Genomic DNA, 18076 nt, shown 5'->3' with positions numbered 1-18076 from the left:
ATATCATTAAGTGAAAAGTAGTTCATTACAGAATTATAAAAGAGCCAAGATCTAATATCGTTTACTAGGTTGTAGATACACTGCTAAGTTCTTTACAGCTTTTATTTCATTTGCTCTTCATGTATGATCCTGTTTTTTTGTATATATATATTCAATCACATATACATTTGTAGAAGACAGGTTTTCTTATAATACTTTTTAACAGTTTTATTGAGGTATAACTGACATAAAATGTGTATATTTAAAGTGTACAATTTGATCAGTTCAGGCATTTAGATACACTCATGAAACCATCAACAAAATCAATATAATAAACATCTGTCACCCCCAAAAGTTTCTTTGCTCCCCCCTGGTAATGCTTCCTTCTTTCCTCTTTTCCCCCCACCTCTACTAACTATCCCATTGTCCCCAGGAAGCCAATGATCTACTTTCTGTCATTATAAATTAGTTTGCATTTTCTAGGATTTTATCTTGTTTTGTTTTTTAAAGATTTTATTTATTCATTTGACAGAGAGAGACACAGTGAGAGAAGGAACACAAGCAGGGGGAGCGGGAGAGGGAGAAGCAGGCCTCCCACTGAGCAGGGAGCCCGATGCGGGGCTCGATCCCAGGACCCTGGGATCATGACCTGAGCCGAAGGCAGACGCTCAATGACTGAGCCACCCAGGCGCCCCTAGAATTTTATATAATGGAGTCATACAGCATATACTTTTTTGGTCTTTCTTTTCACTCAGCATAATTATTTTGAGATTCATGTATGTTGGGCATATCAATAGTTCATTCCTTGTCATTGCTAAGTAATATCCTGTACCATAATTCAATTGAACTAAATTACATGCAAATATATTCCTCTCCATGATTTAGGAGAGTTATACAGCAATTTTCATAAAATTTGTAAGGCAGTAATACCTTTGTTTCTGTGTGGAAAAGAGCTATTGAGTGTATGAATTCCAAATGTAATGATTGTCGGAAAGGTGGTCTTCTTGAGGTGTGAGGATATGTACAGGAGACAACCTGCTGTCAGTGCAAATTGAGGAGAAACTTAGGAAGAGCCTGGAAAGACATTCTGTATTTGTGATTGTGGGAATTTTTAAAGGTTTCTGGATATATCACATGAAGGTCTACTGTAACGGTAATTCCAGGTAACCTGCTGATTGAAAAGATTATTAAACTAGATATCAGAAGATATGCATTGTAATCCCAGTTGCGCCACCTATTAGCTGTATGGGCTTGATTAAGTCATATCACCTCTCTGAGATTCATATTCTTTAAATAAGGGAGGATAAGAACTTTGGGTCTCTGTCAGTCCTGCTAATTATGTAATGCAGATTGTACTCTAGAGAAGGGTAGCGATCTCATTGAGGGAAGAGAGAGTGGGACCTGAAATCCAGTGTCCTCTGCCACAAGCTATGTGCCCTAACATCAGGTGTATCTGCTCAGAGCAGGGGTGCCTTTTTCAAATTTTCATAGAGGCCCGCTAATTCACCAAGCAGTACACAGCAGCGCTGAGTCTTCCTGGAATGGAGGGACTGGGGGCTGGATGAGATGCTTAATTTGCTCAAAGATGCTGTATAGACAGTGGCGGCTGTCTGTTCCCTCACAGGATTGGTATAGAGAATAATGAGATTGTGTGAAAGTGCTTTGAAAAGTTTTGTATTACACAAATATAATGTCTTGCTATTTTGCTGTTCGTCTGTGGTTTACTTTAGGGTAGATACAACAAGAATTGAATACTCCATTCCTTTAAGAGAAAACTGGGCACTACCATATTTCGCATGCCAAATTGCTGCACTTACAGGCTATTTAAAAAGCAACTTAAATACTTATGGAGAGGTAAGATACAAATTTATTTGTCACAGTTAATTTTGATGTGTTGCAAATGTGGTATAAAATTTTAAAGTTAATCATATTAAACAGTTAAGTTATAATTGGTGAAGCCTAATTACTACATCTATAAAGAATATATTTAGGTAGTCCTATTATATAACACTGTTAGTCAAGTCTGATAGATGGTAAATTATTTTAAGGAAAAAGATGTTATATTGTTTCAGTGCAATTACTTGACAAATATATGAAGAATATATTATTTTGAAAATTAATTTGTCTCATTAATTTACCATTTTCTGTAATATTGATGGCTTTTAGTCATTGCAAATAAGGAAATATTAATGAAGATACAAAGAGTGACTACAAATGGCAGTAATGTTAACTTCTATGGTAGCACTGCCTATTTTCTCTTTTCTGTTTTTCTGGCAACCACTGCTCTGTTCTCTATCACTATGATTTTGTCATTTTGAAAGGTTATACAAATCGAATTATATAGTATGTTATCCTTCAAGACTGGCTTTTTTCATTTAGCCTAATGCCCTTGACATCCATCTGAATTGTTGCTTTCTATCAATAGTTTGCTCGTTTTCATTGCTGAGTAGTATTACAGCAATATGTGTATTTTATTTTATTTTATTATTTTTTTAAAGATTTTATTTATTTATTTGACAGAGAGAAAGATAGCGAGAGCAGGAACACAAGCAGGGGGAGTGGAAGAGGGAGAAGGAGGCTTCCTGCCGAGCAGGGAACCCAATACGGGGCTGGATCCCAGAACCCTGGGATCATGACCTGAGCCAAAGGCAGACGCTTAACGACTGAGCCACCCAGGCGCCCCAGCAATATGTGTATTTCAGTCACATATTTTTTAGTTTGCTTCCCATTCTTGAGGCTAGATCTTGTGGTCCCAGTTGCATAAAGATACTGAAGCTCAGATATTTTGTGCAGTTATCTGGAACCATCTAGGGACATCTGTGGTTGATTACTGAAACACATTTAATGTGTCAAGTAATATGTATAAAATAGTTCACAATAAAGACAGTTGAAAATGAAGTGAGCAAGGTAAGGGGTAGATAAGAGTGCACAGATTTTTGAAAATGTTCAAAGGAACAAAGCTAGAAAGGAAAAACATAGCTAATTGTCCAGATTGTGTTTGACATATATTTCTGTCTTATCTCACTGCATGTTCTTTAGAGTAGTTTGAGAATAAACCCTTGGAATTAGCAATTTGCTTCATTATACTGTAGTTTTTTCCTTAGTATCCTTGAAGTAATATCCACATGTCTAGTAGATTAATTAGGCTGGATCTAGATCTGAGCCTTCATTGATTTCTGGAACTGGTTTCTCTGAGGATGATGGTTTCAGGCCTTGTTATTACAGTTCTGGTTGTTCCACATTAGAAGTTTCCAGAACACTTTCTCTTATAGCTGTGGTGATATGGAGAGCAGAAGCTATGTGTTCTGTCAGTGCTAAGCTCTTCTGGGCCTGGCAGTTGGTATTTATTCTTTGACCAACTGGTAGAATTTTTCCATCTCTTACATTTTGTTCTCTGGTCTTAATCTTATTCAGGGTGCTGGAAAATCCCTATATCTGCTGATGGCCTGAGGTATTTCTGACTCCGAAATTTATCATTGAGTATAGTCAGCTGAGTCTGAAAGATTAAGTTTTAGAGAGTATGGTTGTTATCTCAGGTTTGACTAGACCCTTACTGCCCTTCTCCTTTGCTATTCTTATCAGAGCAAAGTCATTTGACATCATGGCTGGTGGAAAAATTGGGAACAAAAATGCAGATCCCTGGAGGAAGTAGAGGTTGTGAGAAATATACTAAGGAACAGTGGATTTGTCAGACTTGGTTTCTCACTAAGGGATCACTTGAGAGATGACATTTGGAAGGACAGAAATTATTTTAGCCAAGTACTTTCCAGGCAAGGGCAAGAAGTCCTTGTGTTTAGTACCTTAGTAAAGGAAAAGAGAGTTTTACATGGTTGACAGTATAAGCACTGGGGAAAGGTAAGGCACGCTTTCGCTGAGAAGCAATAAAAAAAGCAATGGGCTTTTTTCCATGGACTGTGTAATAGGCTGAGATGTAAACAGACTATTTAAATGGAAACTCTTAGGGAAATATGAAGCACCACAGAAGTGAAAATATTTTCTAGGGTGAATGGAGTTACTTTCACAATAACAAAAGCCCATCAGCCAAGTCTAGAAAAAGCCACCATTTTCTTATGCTTATTACTTTACCTCTTTTGAGATGAAAGTGTACTGAATTTTTTCCCTTTGTCATCCTGAAATTCTCAATATGATGTTGAACTTTAAAGGACAAGTGGTTGATTTCTGTCTGTGTGCTTTATTGAAGATCTTATTGTTTACGTAAGGGTTTAGCAATAATCATGTAACTTAAAAAAGAAGTTTCTAGAATTATATAGCTTAAAGTAAAACCAGTAACAGAGCTTCAACTTTGAGGTAACAACCTCATAGATTTCTATAGTAATAAAGCTACTGATACTTAGTTTCTTTCTTTTGTTTTCCCTAGAGGTTTTGCTGCTTGTTGATGAGCGCTTCAACTTACACATTTATGATGATGTGGGAGTACAGCCACTATCTCTTATTTCTTCAGGCGGCATCTCTGTTCTTGCTAGATAGCTTTTCACTGGAGCAAAGTGACAAGGTATTTTGAATTTTGAAGTTGTGATTTTAAATCCAGAGGATAAATGTTTTTATAGTGTTGTATCTTAAGATCATTTAGCTTCTAAGCTTTATTTTGAAATATTTTAATAGGCCCTGACTTATAATTCTACGCAAAAGATTGCTAATCTTATTCTCCCTGCCCTTTTAGAAACACTTTGAAATTCCCTTAAAGAAGGTCTGCTTAACCAATCAACCATGTGCTTCTTCTCCATTTCTAGCCCTTGCACCTTCCCTTTCTATTTCTTTAAAAAAGAAAAAGAGTGAAATATAGAACATGTACAAAAAAGTATATGTATGCTGTGTATATATACCGTGCAGAATAAAATATGAGTATTTGACCATCCAGGCCAAGAAATGGAACATTGGAATACCTAGAAGTCCCTCTCTTAATATTCCCAGTCACATCCTGCTCCCTCCCCAACAGAGGCTCACTGTCCTGAATTTTGTTACTCTTTTCCCCTGTTTCTTTATGGGTTTTACCACCTATCTAGATAGTCCTTAAAAAATATGCTGTAAACAATGTATTGTTTACTTTTATCTAATTTGCTTTTGAGATTCACTCATGATGATGTACAGAGCTAATTTCATTCACTTTTATTTATTTATACATTTTATTGTTAATGGACACTTCATTTTTTCCAGCTTATTGTCCATATAACCAGTGCTGCCGTAAACATTCTTACCTGGCACTAAGTGCAAGATTTCTCTAGAGTATATATCTCATAGTGGAATTACAAGTCAAAGGATATGTGCATATTCAACCTAACTAAATACTAAGCCTTTGTCCAGAATGGTTTTAGCAGTTTATATAAGTGCCATCAGCGTTTGGTTCCTTTCTTTATCTTTTTCTTTTTCACCCCTCTCTCATCTTTCTTTCATTTATAAACATTTATTAAGTATTTAATATGTTGTCCAAGCCAGAAATTTGGCGATCTTCTTTTTTTTTTTTTAAAGATTTTATTTATTTATTTTAGAGAGAGAGAGAAAGCATGAGCAGGGGGGAGGGGCAGAGGGAGAGGGAGAAGCAGGCTTCCCGCTGAGCAGGGAGCCCGACGCAGGGCTTAATCCCAGGACCCTGGGATCAGGACCTGAGCCGAAGGCAGACGCTTAGCCGACTGAGCCACCCAGGCGCCCCAGAAATTTGGGGATCTTCTTGCTCTTTCTTTTCTTTATCCTGTATATTTAGATGATCCAGAATCCTGATGAATATAAACATTTAGGTTAATTGAATAGAGAGAATTGAACATAAAGAATCATTAATCAAATATAATGTCATTATCTTGTTAATTGAAAGGGTAGTAAGAACCCAAAAGTATCATAGAGGTAGCAGTTTGCAGGAAGCAGCTACCACCACCAGAGCTGAGGGAGCAAAGGGGAGAATTTGGAATTATTAAAACTTCAAAACTTGGGGGCACCTGGGTGGCTCAGTCGTTAAAGTGTCTGCCTTCGGCTCAGGTCATGATCCCAGGGTCCTGGGATCGAGCCTAGCATTGGGCTCCCTGCTCAGCAGGAAGCCTGTTTCTCCCTCTCCCACTCCCCCTGCTTGTGTTCCCTCTCTCGCTGTGTCTCTCTCTGTCAAATAAGTAAATAAAATGTTTAAAAAAACAAAAAAAACCTTCAAAACTTAGAGGAGGGACTCCTGTGGAGCTGAAACTCAGACTTCTAATGCAGGGCTGCTGCCCAGCTTTGCTGGTGTGTCTGAACTGGAAAGAAGGGCCCCATGGGAATGGAACCCAGACCTCTGTGAATGGGGCTCTGGCTAACTGGCCCTGGGGTCTCGGGGGGCAAGAGAATGTGATAAAGCTGGTTCTTCAAGTGTTGGACAAACTGCACCTGCATTCAGCTGCTTCAACTAGAAGGAATTGCTCTGTCGGAGTGAAGAAGTACTGCTGAAAGGATACTCACAGGAACTGCAAAGCAGACAGGCCACCAGCTCCTCCTTTCTCCCCCAACCTTGTAATCTCTCTCTAGCATTTCATATTGGCAGAGTTTAATAGTGAGCCAACTGGAAAAGCAGAAACATAGATTGCAAAATCTCCAGCCCCAGCGTTACAAGGCAGGGGGTAGAGGGACAGGTTGGGACTAAGAGACAGTCACTCAGTAACTGGCACACATCTGCAGAACCAGCATCCAAAATCAGGAAATAGAAAATTTGCAGCACCTGGAAGATGCCATTGTGCCCTCTCCTCTCCCAGTCCTTGTTTCAGCCTTCCAACAGTAAGGTGTTTCTTTTCTTAATGGCTCTGGCCTCTTGGGGATATTTTTCATTGTTTTTCTTTTCTTTCTTTCTTTTTTTTCTTACCTTTACCACTCTGCCTTTGATTTTCCCCTCTAACTAATGCCTATATTTTGTCTTAGTTTTCGCTTTCCAAAAGGAATTAATCTTATGATAGATTAAATTATATTATTGAATTTTAGAAAAGAAATCTTCTAAGACATGTGACTTTCCTGGGAGATATTCTATTAGGACATTGAATTTAACTTTCTTATGCTCACTGTTAAATGGACCAAATCTAAAAATACTTGTCTCTAGTGCTACATTTCATGGCAGTATGTTTTCACTAGGTATGTTTTCGGAACTGCTGCTAAAGATTAATTTTTGATTTATGCAGTTTGATGTTGTATGGATGGATTTTAGTAACAGGGCAAGCAAAGTAAAATTAAATCAGGGTGAAAGCAGGTACATTCAGGCTGATTTAGATGTCCGTGGTTTTAAAACTTTTTACTTTGTTTATGAAAGTTATTTCTAAGAAAGTAATACATTCATTATATACTATAACATTAAAAATACAGATTGAACATTTGTAGGATACTATCCTAAATTATAGTTGGGCATTTATTTTATAATTGGAGTCAAATCTGTTCTAAATAAAACTAATGAAAAGATGTACAAATAAAATTCATTTTATTCTCATTTATCTTATTTTGTCCCAACAGGTTCATGAAGTTTATAAAATCTATATATTTTCTCTCTTTCTGGGATATTTACTGCAGTTTGAGAATTCAGCTTTATTGGTGTCTCCTTTATTAAGTTTAGTAGTGGCCTTAATACTTGCTAAGTGCCTTCAGGTAAAGAGAATTGCCTTTTTATCATTCTTGCAGTGAATTTTTTAATTGTTAATTTTTTATACCTCACTTCTTTGTTCATGATTTTTCCCCCCACAGCTGAATGTGAAGAAAGGAACTTGTATAGCTAAAATAATGAAAGTGATTAATTTTTACTTGGTGTGTACTCTGACAGTGACACTGAATATTATAATGAAGGTAAATAACTCTGCTGGTGAGATTCATGTAGTAGAGTGAGTTGGATAATGAAATATACTGGCCTAAATTTTAATGAGAATAATGAGATAGCAAAATAATAGAGTTTGTACAGTAAAATTTTGAGTTGAACAATGATCATACTTACAGGAAAAATAGGATTCTAATTCTTTGCTAGATATACTTAAAAGATACACTTTATTTTCCATTTATTTTAAAATGTCATCATTACCCAATTAATTAACATTAAGTAATTTAGTAAATTGAGATGAGTAAAAGTTTTGAAAAGAGTGGGTAAGTTACTCAGAGCGCCTGGGTGGCTCAGTCGTTAAGTGTCTGCCTTCGGCTCAGGTCATGGTCCTGGGTTCGAGCCCCGCATTGGGCTCCCTGCTCTGCGGGAAACCTGCTTTTCCCTCTTCCACTCCCCCAGCTTGTGTTCCCTCTCTCGCTGTGTCTCTCTCTGTCAAATAAATAAATAAAATCTAAAAAAAAAAGAGTGGGTAAGTTACTTAAGTCATGCAGGGTACGTGGAAATCTTACTACCCCATTATAGTTTTATGATTAACTATAAGGTAATGTGATTGACTTAGGTCAGTAGATCTTCTTGCTTCGTAGTTATACCAAGTATTATTTAATTCATTTTTAATTTGTATTTTTTATTTAATAGTCCTGCTGTGTTTTCTATTTCTAGACAGAAACATATTGCTGTGAGCATAGCTAATAGTTCTTTGTTGTAACTAGTGCTTTTTTCTTCCAGATGTTTGTCCCACACAAAGAAAATGGGCACATGCTGAAATTCCTTGAAGTAAAATTTGGACTAAATATGACTAAGTAAGTTTTAGATTATATATAAATTTACCTAACTCCATACCACTTAGAAGATAAAGAGCAAAAATAATCCAAGGAGTAGTAGACACATAATTACATACCACTTAGAAAATAAATTATTTGGAATATTATAATATCTAGAAGAAATATAACATTAATATTTTTTCTCATTTAAAAAAATTTCATTTAGGGGCACCTGGATGGCTCAGTCAGTTAAGCGTCTGCCTTCATTCGGCTCAGGTCATGATCTCAGGGTCCTGGGATTGAGCCCGGCATCGGGCTCTCTGCTCAGCAGGGAGTCTGCTTCTCACTCTCCCTCTGTACACTCTCTCTCTCTCAAATAAATAAATAAAATCTTTAATAAATAAATAAAATCTCATTTAGGTGTTTTATAAATTAGATGTACTTAAGCCTTAATAGCATCACAGTGTTTTGAGGCTACTTTCTCCCTTGATGTGGAACAATGATATAATGTAAAGTCAGAATAAATTAAAGATTTAAAATGAATAAAAAAAACCAATGTAATTTTTTTAAAAAAGATTTTATTTATTTATTTGAGAGAGAGCGAAAGTGAAGGAGTTCACAGGGGGAGAGAAGAAGCAGACTCGCCCCTGAGCAGAGAGCCTGATGTGGGGCTTGATCCCAGGACCCTGAGATCATGACCTGAGCTGAAGACAGATGCTTAGCTGACTGAGCCACCCAGGCGCCCCAAAACCAATGTAATTTTAACCAGTACATCAGCAAAATGCTTGCATTATAAAGGGGTGGGCAGTAAGATATCTATTTCATAGCAAAGAATCTCATTTTGGGTCATAATAGTGGATTAGATCAGAAGCCGACTAATTTTTAACCGACTGAGCCACCCAGGCAACCCTAGAAGCTGACTTTTTAAATTCAAGAGTAATGTTGTACCTTGTCTTTGTTAGTTAAATTCATTTTTTAGGGGCGCCTGGGTGGCTCAGTCGTTAAGCGTCTGCCTTCGGCTCAGGTCATGATCCCAGGGTCCTGGGATCGAGTCCCACATCGGGCTCCCTGCTCGGCAGGAAGCCTGCTTCTCCCTCTCCCATTCCCCCTGCTTGTGTTCCTGCTCTCGCTATCTCTCTCTCTGTCAAATAAATAAATAAAATCTTTAAAAAAAAAAAATTCATTTTTTAAATCCAAAGTGAAATAAATGACTTATGTATGATAATGTCCACTTGCATAACAGAAAAAAAAAATATATATATATATTTAAATATTTTATTTTATTTTGACAGCGAGAGAGGGAACACAAGCTGGGGGAGTGGGAGAGGGAGAAGCAGTCTTCTCATGGAGCAGGGAGCCCGATGCGGGGCTCGATTCCAGGACCCTGGGATCATGACCTGAGCTGAAGGCAGATGCTTAACAACTGAGCCACCCAGGCGCCCCCAGAAAATATATATTTAAATACACATTTTTCTAGTTCATATAATATACCTTAGAACCTTATTATCATTTGCTATGATTACATGGGATTTTAGATGCTGTGCATGGAATTTCATGTTGTGATATATCACAGTTAACAAAGTGTTGAAACACTGGAGAAATCTTCTGAAGTATAAGTCATATATGGATATCTACTAAGGTAAAAGTATCCTTTAAGAGGCCATGTGCTCCATAGGGGCAGGGACCTTATCTTTTTCAGGTATATATATAGGCCTGACATTTAGTAGGCAATTAGGAAAAATTGGTTATAGACTTCCATAATTGACTGGCCTTTTCCCCTTTGTCTTTAACCTTGGAAGACTCGAGAATACATGTAGGATTAAGGGCTGCTTTTGTCTAGCGTTTCTTAGTTGATGCTATGTAGTGCCCCTTTGCTCAGCATGTCAGGTACTAGATTTGCCTCACAGGGTAATACACTAGGTGTTTTAAGAATAAGACATGATGTCTGTCCTTAAGAATATTGACATCTCATTAGCTAGTTTTTATACAGTTAATGACATGAGAAGTATAAACAGTAAATGCCTTGGGGCACCTGGGTGGCTCAGTCGTTAAGCTTCTGCCTTCGGCTCAGGTCCTGATCCCAGGGTCCTGGGATCATTGGGCTTCCCTGCTCAGCAGGAAGCCTGCTTCTCCCTTTCCCACTCCCCCTGCTTGTGTTCCCTCTCTCACTGTCTCTCTCTCTGTCAAATAAATAGATAAAATCTTTAAAAAAGAAAAAACAGTAAATGCCTTATGCTCAAATGTGCCACCTGGATATTAGGATTTGTAGTTCACCAGAATTTCAGGAAACATTTCTGTTGAGACAGACTTTCAAGAACCACTAAAGAAATGTTAATAAGTATTTATTGGATGTGCAGGATACTAGGCCAGGTATTCTGGGAGATACAAAAATGACTATAATCTTAAAGTAGCAAGTTGCTTTAAGCACTATAATAGAGGGATAAATAAAGTGCCATGGGGATATGGGGAAGGAAAGATTGAGACTGGGGGACATGGGAAGAATATTCATTAAATTGAGATTTGAATTGGATCTTATAGAATTAGTAACTTTAATAGGTAGACAAAAAAGACGTGATTCATCATATGATCATATGTACAAAACATTTTGATGGCAGCCTCTTTGATACAGCTGTATTACTGCTTGACACATTGTGAAACTTCAACCTTTTTCTAAACCCAGTGATTTGGGATGCAGGCATTCTTCGTCCATCCAAGAGCTCTTCTGAAGATCATTCCATCTCTTTATCTCTCTTCCCAGGCTAGGGATTAAGGATAAAATGGATGTTGGAGATGGATCAGGTGTGAGAATGCAGATAAAATCACATATAACTAGGAAACTTGTAGATCATATTTAGCTTAAGGTCAAAAAAAGTGTATCCTGGGGGTGCCTGGGTGGCTCAGTCGTTAAGCGTCTGCCTTTGGCTCAGGTCATGATCCCAGGGTCCTGGGATCAAGCCCTGCATCAGATTCCCTGCTCCGTGGGAAGCCTGCTTCTCCCTCTCCCACTCCCCCTGCTTGTGTTCCCTCTCTCACTGTGTCTCTCTGTCAAATAAATAAAATCTTAAAAAAAAAAAAGTGTATCCTGATTCTTATAGCTCAAAATGTTTATGTTTCAAATTTTATGATTTCTGTCTTAATTAGATTACTCTTTTTAAAATGGGTCCTAGTTGAATTACTTTCATTCATATAAAACAGAACTGTCCAGTAATAATATGAGTCACGTGTATAATTTTCTAGTAGACACATTTAAAAAAGTGAAAAGAAACAAGGGAATTTAATTTTAATAATACATTTTATTTAGTCCAATATATTAAAATATTATTCTAATGTATAAACAGTATAAAAATTATTAATGAGCTATTTTGTATTCTTTAGTCCTTTTCATTCTTTTTTATGTTTGAAATCCAGGGTGTGTTTTGTATTTAAAGTATATCCATTTGCACTGGCCACATTTCAGGTGCTAATAGCCACATCGTACCTAGTAGCTACCATATTGGACACTGCAGATATGGAGGTCAGACAGCTGAAATTTTTGTTGTCTTCCAGATAAAAATAGAAAGTGAAACTTCCTTGAAACCATTTTGGGTTCTAGATATGGTCTTATAAAGGGTAGGACCTTACTGTTACAAGTGAATAGATTTAGAAATGTGTTTTTTGTTTTGTCTTAGTTTTTATGGAGATAAAAAATACTTTTATGTACAGTAGGTTATACCATCTATGATTTTAATATCATACTTTTTGTTTTCTGTAGGAATTTTACAATGAATTGGCTCCTATGTCAAGAATCCCTGCAGGCACCATCTCAAGATTTTTTTTTGCGATTGACACAGTCTTCTTTATTACCCTTCTATATTTTAGTGTTAATTATTTGTTTTCTTTCTATGATGCAAGTTATTTTTAGGAGAATTAAGTAAGTACCTATGAGAATCAATCACATTGCTAACTAATACATTATGAAAATAAACTATTTTTAATATCCTTCCAATATTTGTGTATTTGTTTTAGAATTTCTAGATCTGTTCTCTTGTTATCAACATGTAAAATATCATAAGTTAACCAGATAAATTTCAAATTTTTTATACATCTAAGTATATAATGTCTAAATTTAATGTAGGATTAATACTGAGTTAAATTGTTACAGACTTATTTACTAATTTAGTCATATTTTTACTTAATGTTTTTTCTATATAACTTAAATGAAGCTAGTAGTGTAAGTGATTTTAAATTATGAAGACTTCCAAAATATTTTTGTCATGTTTAAAAGTAGGTTGTGTGTAGTATTTTAATTTTAAGAACTTAGCTATTCAAATTATGATTTAACTATATTGATTTAGTAACCACTAGTTGAGTGATAATTGACCTTGGAAAAGGAACCTAAAAATATATTTTTAAAATTTTTTAAGATTTATTTATTTATTTGAGAGTGAGAGCGCACAAATGAGTGGGGGCAGGGGCAGAGGGAGAGAGAGTCCTAAAGCAGACTCCCCACTGAGCATGGAGCCCCACGCAGGGCTCGATCCCAAGACCCTGAGATCGTGACCTGAGTTGAAATCAAGAGTCGGCTGGTTAATTGACAGAGCCACCCAGGTACCCCCTAAAAATTGTTTTTATCATATTTCCTGAACTTTCATATTTAGTCTTCACAGAGTCCATTGTCTTCAGGTTCTAAAAACCATTTCAAAGACTTGGAGATGTGTAAGTTAGATATTTGACTAACAATATACTTTCAAATTTCAAGGACCACCTATATTTTTTTTTTATGAAGAAAGTTAAGATCTTTGATTTTTCAAATACATATTTTCAAAATAGTAAAAAACATATTTCCTTTGTGTAGAGGCAAGTCCTTGAAAGAAACTATTACTCTTGAAGATGGACGAATTGGAGGAAGGCCAGAAATAATTTATCATGTGATTCACACTATTTTATTGGGCTCTCTTGCAATGGTTATAGAAGGGTAAGTGTACTTTATTGGATCTATTTGTTTTTACAAAGAATTATCCTTTCTAATGCTAATAAGTGGATACTTTCAAGAATATATTTATGAAACTATAAAAACTCAAAATCTATAAACTTTCTTAACCTAACTGGAGTTTATGGAGGTTGTTACAGTACAATGAGCTGACATTTACTTATTCACTCATTTGTTCTAAAACTATTGAATTTCTTCCAAGGGCCAGGCATTGTACTAGGTGCTGGAGGTACTGTGGTGAACAAAAGTGGACACACAGTCTCTAAACTTATGTGACTTACGACTTATGTTAATGGAGGTAACAAATATTAATCACACAAAAATAAAATTACAACTTTGATAAGTGAAATAGAGGTAAATGAGCTCTGAGGCTAAGGGTTCAAAAATGATACCCTTTCCTTTGAAGTCTGGACTCAGATGAAAAATAAGACATAGGAGTATAGAATGATTTTGAATACCCAGTTTCAGTTTGAGGAGGGGCTTTCCCCATACCAACAATAAGCCATTGTTCAGGCACCAGCTGAGTGTCCTACAATTATAGTTTGACTTAATTCTGGCACTATCCACCTGGAGATAGCATCAGATTCCACAGTTCAAGGGTTCAGTCCTACAAGATTCCACCCCCCTTCAGGTGCCAGTTGCAAACCCAGGTTATCACCTGTGCTTCTGACCAAGGCTATAAATCAGAAGTTCCCAAGACCCTCTCCTTGGGTTCAATTAATTTGTTAGAGTGGCTCACAGAACTCAAAGAAATATTTTACTTACTAGATTATCAGTTTATTATAAAAAGATAAAACTCAGGAACCGCCAGATGGAAGATATGCATAGGGCAAGGTTTATAGGACGGGGTACAGAGCTCCCTTTACCTCTCTAGGCATGCCACTCTCTCCCAGTCTCCATGTGGTCACCAACCCAGAAGTTCTCCAAACCCTGTCCTTTTGGGTTTTTATGGAGGCCTCATCACATAGGCATGTTGATTAAATCATTGACCATTGGTGATTGAACTCAACCTTCAGGCCCTCTTCCCTCCCCAGAAGTTTGGGGCGGGACTGAGAGTTCCAACTCCCTAATTGCATGGTTGGCACCACTGGCAACCGGCCCCATCCTTGGGTACCTTCCAAAAGTTAACCATTAACACAAGAGCCACCTTTCCAATTTCATCACTTAGGAAATTCCAAGAGTTTGGGAAGCTGTGAGCCACGAGCCTTACAAAGACCAAATATATGTGAGAAATATATTTGATCATCTGCATGATTCTGATTCTGATAAAGGTTGCATTGGAGAATACTTCATATGTGACCAAAGGGCTCTACTATTTTCCACCCCAAATTGAGCTTAGTCCTCAAACTTCAGGCCATCCCTTTTGAATGGGCAGAGCCTTGGTAAGTTTATGCACTTATCTACACCCACCTTGCAAAAGTAAGATACAAAATGTGGAAGCCTAGAAATGTTTGAGCTGGGTATGCTCAATTCTTTCTCTTGCACACAAATCAGATAAATCACTGCCATGAGGAGGAGCCATTAAGGTTCTGAGGTGGAGGGTTAGGAGGGGAAGCAGGGAGAAATGAAGAGTATTGATCCTAGTATAAGATTTCTCAAGTTAAATTTCCATTAATTATGAATATAGATACTGAATCACAGTCATTATAGCAGTACCCCATGGTGTTTTCCCCAACAGAAAGCTTAGCTATTTTCTTACTAATTTTTTATTTTGAAATACTGTTTATACACATCACAACTTCAAAGTTAACAGTTATTATTAGATCTGCATTTAATGTATTAAGTGTAAATATTGCTGTATAGGAATTTATTTTTATTATTTGTTATCAATGTTTCAATATAATTGGTTTCTTTGTAGGCCTATGTATTTTATGCATTTACAAACATTTTATTATAAGACATTCATAGACTATCAGATTGCCAAACCCATGACTAGTGGGAATCTCTTTATTGAAACATGAAGCAAGAATGGTGGTTCACTCTAATAGTTAGCATTCCATAATGCCTAATAAGTGGGATGAAGAAATGTATTAAGCCATGAATATTCTGAGTGATTCACGTTTTGATTTTCATTTCATTGCCTTGTAGTACTAGAATTTTGGCGCATGGTTTGCCTCCCCCCCCCTTTGTACTCTCTTAGTTTTATTTCTCTCTGCAGAAAAACTTTTTGTTATTGCCACCATTCTTTATTGTTGGATGTACTATTTTAAATTCAAAATCCTTTTTCTGAACATGTAATCTGCATTGTCCTATTACTCATCCTTCTTTAATTTACTCACTAGGCTTATAATACTGTAGATCACCTATTCATACAAATAAGATGCATAGTCACCCAGAAGTTGCCAGGCATTCTACTAAGTAGAGAGTAGGGATTAAAGAAATACAAAACTGGGGCGCCTGGGTGGCTCAGTCGTTAAGCATCTGCCTTCAGCTCAGGTCATGATCCCAGGGTCCTGGGATCGAGCCCCGCATCGGGCTCCCTGCTTGGCGGGAAGCCTGCTTCTCCCTCTCCCACTCCCCCGGCTTGTGTTCCCTCTCTCGCTGTGTTTCTCTCTGTCAAATAAATAAATAAAACCTTTAAAAAAAAAAAAGAAAGAAAGAAATACAAAATCTACTCTTTCTTTTCAAAGAGTTCCTACCCTAGGTAAGTAAACCAAGAGTTAGAGCAAAGTAAAGCACTATGAGAAAGGTATACAAAGGGTGCTTTGGTCACTCAGAGGAGAGGTACTAACTCAATTGTAGAGGGTGGCTAGAGGAAGTCAGTTTAAGGAAGATTTCCTATATGGGGCGACAGTCTTCAGAGATAAATAGAGATTGGCCAGGCTGTCCATTTTCTCATGTGCCTGTGTGTGTGTGTGTGTGTGTGTGTGTGTGTGTAAGTAATTATCTAGACAGAATAAATATTCTTTGGGAACTAATAGTACAAGGTGAATGTAAGGTCAGTATGAGAAATATATCTGGGGGTGCCTGGGTGGCTCAGTTGGTCAAATGTCTGCTTTCGGCTCATGTCACTATCTCAGGGTCCTGGGATCAAGCCCCACGTCGGGCTCCCTGCTCAGTGGGGAGCCTGCTTCTCCTTCTCCCTGTGCCTGTCCCTCACCCCCCACTCCTACTCTCTCTCCCTCTCTCTCTCAAATAAATAAATAAAATCTTTAAAAAAAAAATATGTCTGGAAAAATAAGCAGGGACCAGATGAAGTGTTTATATAGAAATTTGATACCAGATTTGCTTTTTAGTAAGATCTCTCTGGCAGCAATGATTGAGAAAGGTTTGAGAAAAAAGATTAAAGGAAGATAAGCCAGTTAAGAATCATAATAGAATTTAGAAGTGAGTCACAATGGAAATGGAGGAAAGAGCCAAAACTAAAATATTTGGGAGTTGGAAACTGAATAAGTAGCAGTAGGGACTGTGGTGGAGAGACTCTAGGAAGAGTTGCAACTCTGAAGCCAAAAGAGGAGTTTTTAAAGGGGTACAGGACCAGGGAGTCGAAGGCAGAGAGGTAAGTGTGTACTTCAAGGAGTCTAGCTATGAAGGGAATCAGAGTCTAAGGCAGCACTAGATGGGTGTGCTTGTGTCAGGAGGGAGAAACTTACGTGCATTAGGGGTTGGAAACATTAAGATTGTTCTGCAAACTCTGGCTAGAACACTAATCATATTTAGGGAAGTCATAGGAGAAAAACTGAAAAGGTGAATCAAGACCATATTTTTTGAGGGCCTTGAAAACCATTTAGATGAGTTTTCATTTATTTCAGTAGATTCTGGGGAACCACTAAAGATTTTTTAACAGAAAGTGTCTTGAATTACGTTTGAAGAAGATTCATTTGGCATTTGGTTGGAGGAGAGTCTAAAGGTAGAGATGTTAGGGTGCCTGGTTGGCTCAGTTGGAAGAATATGTGATTCTTGATCTCAGGGTCATAAGTTTGAGCCCCACATTGGGTGTAGAGATTACTTAAAAAAATAAACAAACTTAAAAGGTAGAGATGTTAATTAGCCGTTATTGCAATAAAATGAGATGAATACAGAGAAATCAGTGGGTTGGACATAATGGTCTAATCTCTAGAACAGGAAGTTGATCTTCCAGGAAATGTTATATATGTATAATTCAATGTGAATGGTGTCTCCTGGAGTTATAAACCAGACTCTAGTTTTGATTCTGGCTGACTTGAAAAATAGCAGGAATGAGGAAGTTAGGAGGAGATACTAGTTGACCAGAGAAAACTAATGCAGTTCCTTTGTCTTAGTGACATGTATTCTATATACATCCACTACTTCTCTCAAAGTCCAAGTTAGTATTCTTTTTTTTAGAGATTTATTTATTTATTTTATTTTATTTTATTTTTAAAATTATTTTATTTATTTATTTAACAGAGAGAGCAAGAGAGGGGACACAAGCAGGGGGAGTGGGAGAGGGAGAAGCAGGCTTCTGGCTGAGCAGGGAGCCTGATGCGGGTCTCAATCCCAGGACCCTGGGATCATGACCTGAGCCGAAGGCAGACGCTTAATGACTGAGCCACCCAGGTGCCCCTATCTATTTATTTATTT

The 18076-nt window shown here is 37.2% G+C and overlaps 1 protein-coding gene across 8 annotated transcripts in view; it reads left to right on the top strand.

Annotated features, from left to right (window-relative positions):
* Window positions 1-18076, top strand: part of DPY19L4 (dpy-19 like 4) — a 64362-nt gene that overhangs the window by 28031 nt on the left and 18255 nt on the right. For 6 of the 8 annotated variants that reach the window (XM_078072211.1, XM_036085186.2, XM_078072214.1 and 3 more), the window contains 7 exons: window positions 1710-1833; window positions 4358-4492; window positions 7450-7581; window positions 7678-7776; window positions 8531-8604; window positions 12317-12475; window positions 13400-13519. In XM_078072211.1, coding sequence (XP_077928337.1) covers window positions 1710-1833; window positions 4358-4492; window positions 7450-7581; window positions 7678-7776; window positions 8531-8604; window positions 12317-12475; window positions 13400-13519 — 843 coding nt within the window. The remainder of the gene's footprint in view (window positions 1-1709; window positions 1834-4357; window positions 4493-7449; window positions 7582-7677; window positions 7777-8530; window positions 8605-12316; window positions 12476-13399; window positions 13520-18076) is intronic. The other 2 variants (XM_078072210.1, XM_078072213.1) reach the window with 2 other exon arrangements.

Source organism: Halichoerus grypus, chromosome 5 (assembly GCF_964656455.1).
Source record: "Halichoerus grypus chromosome 5, mHalGry1.hap1.1, whole genome shotgun sequence".
NCBI classification, from domain to species: domain Eukaryota; kingdom Metazoa; phylum Chordata; class Mammalia; order Carnivora; family Phocidae; genus Halichoerus; species Halichoerus grypus.
This window is presented reverse-complemented; position numbering and strand designations above follow the sequence as displayed.